The sequence below is a fragment of the Meleagris gallopavo genome, chromosome 9 (genome assembly GCF_000146605.3).
Source record: "Meleagris gallopavo isolate NT-WF06-2002-E0010 breed Aviagen turkey brand Nicholas breeding stock chromosome 9, Turkey_5.1, whole genome shotgun sequence".
Taxonomy (NCBI): Eukaryota; Metazoa; Chordata; class Aves; order Galliformes; family Phasianidae; genus Meleagris; species Meleagris gallopavo.
The window spans coordinates 13,253,961-13,258,265 of NC_015019.2; the positions used below are offsets into that span (position 1 = coordinate 13,253,961).

The 4,305-nt window shown below is 42.6% G+C and overlaps 1 protein-coding gene across 5 annotated transcripts in view; it reads left to right on the forward strand.

Moving 5' to 3' along the window:
• Positions 1-4,299, forward strand: part of CAPN6 (calpain 6) — a 55,531-nt gene extending 51,232 nt beyond the window's left edge. For all 5 annotated transcript variants that reach the window (XM_003208443.4, XM_010715372.3, XM_010715369.3 and 2 more), the window contains 2 exons: positions 907-1,043; positions 1,619-4,299. In XM_003208443.4, the coding sequence (XP_003208491.1) occupies positions 907-1,043; positions 1,619-1,801 (320 nt within the window). In that variant the 3' untranslated portion in view covers positions 1,802-4,299. The remainder of the gene's footprint in view (positions 1-906; positions 1,044-1,618) is intronic.
• Positions 4,300-4,305: the final 6 nt, after the last annotated feature.

Consider the following 4,305-nt stretch of genomic DNA (forward strand, 5'->3'; position numbering starts at 1 on the left):
TCTCAAAGCAATTCTTGCTCCCTATTGGAATGAAAAGAAAATATCAATGTTTATAACAAGGTGAAAATGTTAAATGTAGAAACTATAACATATTTCTGAACTGTTGATCATCTCAGTGGATTATGTATGATTAAAGTATGATTTAAATTATTAATTGGGACAGAAATATATGACAATAATTTAAATTTTAACATAGATCAAAATAATAGAACCAAAGAAATTCTATCAGATTCATGGGAAGGAAATCAGAAACTGCGGAGGACTTGCTTTGACAGCTTCCTACAGAAAATTTTGTTGAAAGCAGCATGCTCCTATGTGTTTTGACAATATTTTGTTTTCTATAAGGGAAACTGCTTCATGAAAATTACCTCCTAAAACTAATATAAAACTCATATCAGAATGTGGTAGACAGCATTTTCAACCTAGGCACTGTAAAGCTGGCACTGAGATATGTGTTTGGTGAACTGTGGAGGATGAACAGTTTTAACCTGCCATTTTTGCCCTGTAGCCCCAAACCACATATCAGATTACGTACACATGGATGCATTTTGGCTCTCGTGTCTTGAGCAGTGCTGGGAAGTGTGGTGTTTCACTTTTGAAGACTGTGTTAAATGAGGATGTGTACAGTAAGGGGATATGGAAAGATGACAATCGCAGTCAAAGAATTGGCTGGTTTCATGGCAAACAGTGTTCAACTTCTAGTTCTGAGCATTCAGTTGTTACTCATTAAGAATGAGGTATTTCACTTCTGCCTGTTATAGGGAACTAGCAGTGGATGTGGTGTACTCTGATGTCCTGTTCCCATGTCACTAGCAGTGGTGCTGCCAGGCAAAGGAGGACATGACTCCTGCTGGGTTTCTGGGCAGGTCTCAGCTACTATTCTGTGTTCTAATGGCTGTGTTTCAGGAGCAGATCCCTATGTGCTTATCAAGTGTGAGAACCAGAAAGTGCGCTCCCCTGTACAACACAATACTACCAGTGCGATTTTCAACACACAAGTCATTTTCTACAGGAAGAACATCGACAGTCCCATCATTGTCCAGGTAGGATAAACCACGCTGAATGAGCTGCCGAGGACAGGGGATAGTAAAAAAACAAGACAAGTGCAAGAACTGCTTCCCTTACTGGGCTATGCTTGACACTGTTCAGCTGCTCCACTAATTCTGATTCTCTAGCCCAGATCTTTTCCACTGAAAAGCAACTGCTGTTACTTAGGGAGACACTCTAAGCAGAGGGGATCTGGCTCTAGCAGTCACAGGAAAAGCACTGCTAGAGAGCAGGAGGTGAGCACAAGCAAGCAGAGTGGCACAGACAAGGTGTTTTTACTGCTGATAAACTCAAACTGCTAATTTTCATTCCTCTTCTCGGCAGGCTTCGACCTAGAAAGCAAAAAGCTGCATTTAGCTCCTTATTTGCATATCATATGTAAATGAGCATGCAAATCCAGAATCTCCCACATGCTTGCTAGACAATTAGCTAAATTTAGATGTATGCCCCTTCCTCAGTGCTCTTCTGAAGGGTTAATGGGAATGACCCTCCTCCAGCACAACCTTTTTGAGTAGAGTGTAAAAGAGAAGCAGCGCTTCAGCTGAGGTTATTTCTGTCCCTTTGTCTCTAGGTCTGGAACAGCAACATCTTGTGTGACCAGTTCCTTGGACAGGCGCTGCTGGCAGCCTCACCCAGTGACCCCAGAGAACAGCAGACTCTGCAACTTCGAGGGAGAGGCAGCCAAGAAGCTCAGGAGGTGCCAGGTCACATCACCGTCAAGGTTTTTTCCAGTGATGACCTCGTAGAGCTATGAATACCAAAGCCCTTTAGAGCCAGACAGAGCTGTCACCTCGCAGCAGGAGGGCTTGTCGATGCTTTCTGTGTGAATGACTTGTAAGCAAAGGTTTCATGTACATACTCACAATTGCTTTAAAAAGAAAAAGCTCTCTGAAACTCTCAATTATTTTGGATAATGGGAAGGGAGGCTTTTAAGGGAAAAAAAAAGCATATATGTATATATATGTTCATCATACAGCAAGCAGTAGAAAAGGTGCCAAACTGTCAGCAGATGAGCTCATTAAGACATGAGCTCATAACCATCTCCCCCAGCAGCATCGTTCAGTAGCTCGTGACATGTAAGCTGGAAGCAGACATGACTGTTCTCACAGATCCTAGCACCTCATTACGTGTTCCCAGCAGGCAGGTGGGAATAGCTGTATCTCCACAGCCGCATGCCAGCAGGCTGGCAGGCTGGCAAGGACAAGATGAACTCACATGCCTGATGTCCCTGTTCACTGCTAGACTCCTCTTGGGAGAGGGAGTTTTTTGAATTTTAGTTGGAATTCTTTTCCCTAATACTGATTTTTTTTTTTAAATTAATTTCACTCCCATTGATAAAGATATTTCTGTTCCTTGGCTAAAACATTGTTACTCAAGGATTTCAGTCATAGGACTTAAGACCAGGCATGCCACGGCAACATTAAAATAGAGGGGCACACCTCGGAGTGACAGCTTTGCCTGCATAAAGGCTCTCTTTGTATTTTCCTGTTGTCCACCTCAAGCTGCTTCACAAGTTGATATCTTTAGCCAAGAGATGGGCATCTCACAGTTCAGCTGTGGCTTTGCCTGGAGGACAAACTCAATTATGGAAGCCACCTTCCTAAGGAGGTTTTGATTAATCTACTTTCTGCTAGAATGGAAGAATGCTCCCTTTGCCTCATTAGGTGTGATGAGAATGAAAGAGGAGAAAATTAGTTTATGACAGGAATGGGTCTGTAAAATAAAGATGCCATGACATAGCAGGTACCAGGTTTTCTCTTTGGAAATTTTGCATTGGTTTATTGCTGATAGAGCTCACATCTTTCAGAAACTTTAACTTGGGTATGATGGAGGACAGGTATTGTTCAGATTTTCCTCAAAGCAAGGTTCGTTGTACAAACTTCCTTTTAACTTTTGCATGTAGCCTGTCAATAGGGCTCCTTCTTAGCAGACATTTCTGAGTTGTCAAGCTATACAGTGATTCTGTCAGTGTAAAAGAGGCTTACTGTGTCAGAAATGGATTTTGTATGGTTGCAAATTTTGGTCTTGAAAGTGAAGCTAAAGGCTTACTATTCTGCCTTTTGTACAGCCAGGAAACTTGTATTTCTGTGTACCTCAGAACTACTTCAGCCATTTTGTGCAATGTTTATAACTTATAAAATGGCCCTTGGTGGAGTTAATGTTTTCAAAAAAGGTATGTAAGTAAGTCTGCTCAGGGCATCCAAAAGGATCAGTGCAGTGGGAGGAAAACGATTTGTCTGACATGTTAGGGCTGGAATATAAAGCTATGAAGGATATTATGCTGTCATCAGCTTAGCTGCATGTACCAAGTACCTAAATCCAACTATTTTTAAAATAGCTTGGGCTCAAAGCCATTTTGCACGCAGAGCATTTGTCAGATATGAGCTACATGCAGTTGGCAGCCCCACAGGCAAGTATAACTCTTCTTTGTAAACTCATGGCTTTACAGTTGCTTACTCTCATATGATTGTAAGGTGCATTTCTTTTAAAAAAGCATGGAACTTATCATACATACCAGAGCTCAGGCAAGACACACAGAGCTGCAACTCAGTCTGGGCTGACCTGTTTACGTTACCTTTCCTCACACAGTATTTTATTCCACAATAGCTCTGCCTTCTAGCAGCCCATCAGACACACCTTGCCTGCACAGGCAGAGCACCAGAGTTGCAGAGCTGTTGAGGATCACAGGCAGCAGAGGTGAGCACCTGGGGAGTGCAGAGTTGGTTTTGTTGTATAATCCACTTTTCAGACAATTTTGCAGAACTCTTTCTTATGAAATGGGTGCAGTAAGGAGGGATTGGCTCATCTGGCTGATTGATTGGGGTCAGAGCATAGCCCAAAGAAGGTTCCTGTCAGACAGCACCCAGCTGGGCCAGGCTGCTTTCCCTGCTCAAATGTTACCAGAGCCGGGCAGTGTTTGTCACTATTCAGCCACACCTTGTGGGAAAATGTTCTGTTTCATGGTAACTGCCTGCATGTGTGTGCCACCTTCGGTGAAGGCTTCGATCCCCCACAAATCCCCACATTAAAACAGAGGAAACAAGTCTGAAAAATATTTTATTTCAAATTTCAACCTTTATTTTTTCAATACGAAGCGACCTAAATAAAAGGCTAACAAAATATAAACCCCTTGAATAATTTCTGAAATGAAACATTTTTGTCTCAGATAAAGGAAAACTCGCTTCAGCTTGACCCCAACCTCAGTCAGTTTGGGGGCGGGGGGGGAGAAAAACGCGCAGATCGCCGCACGCCTCTGTT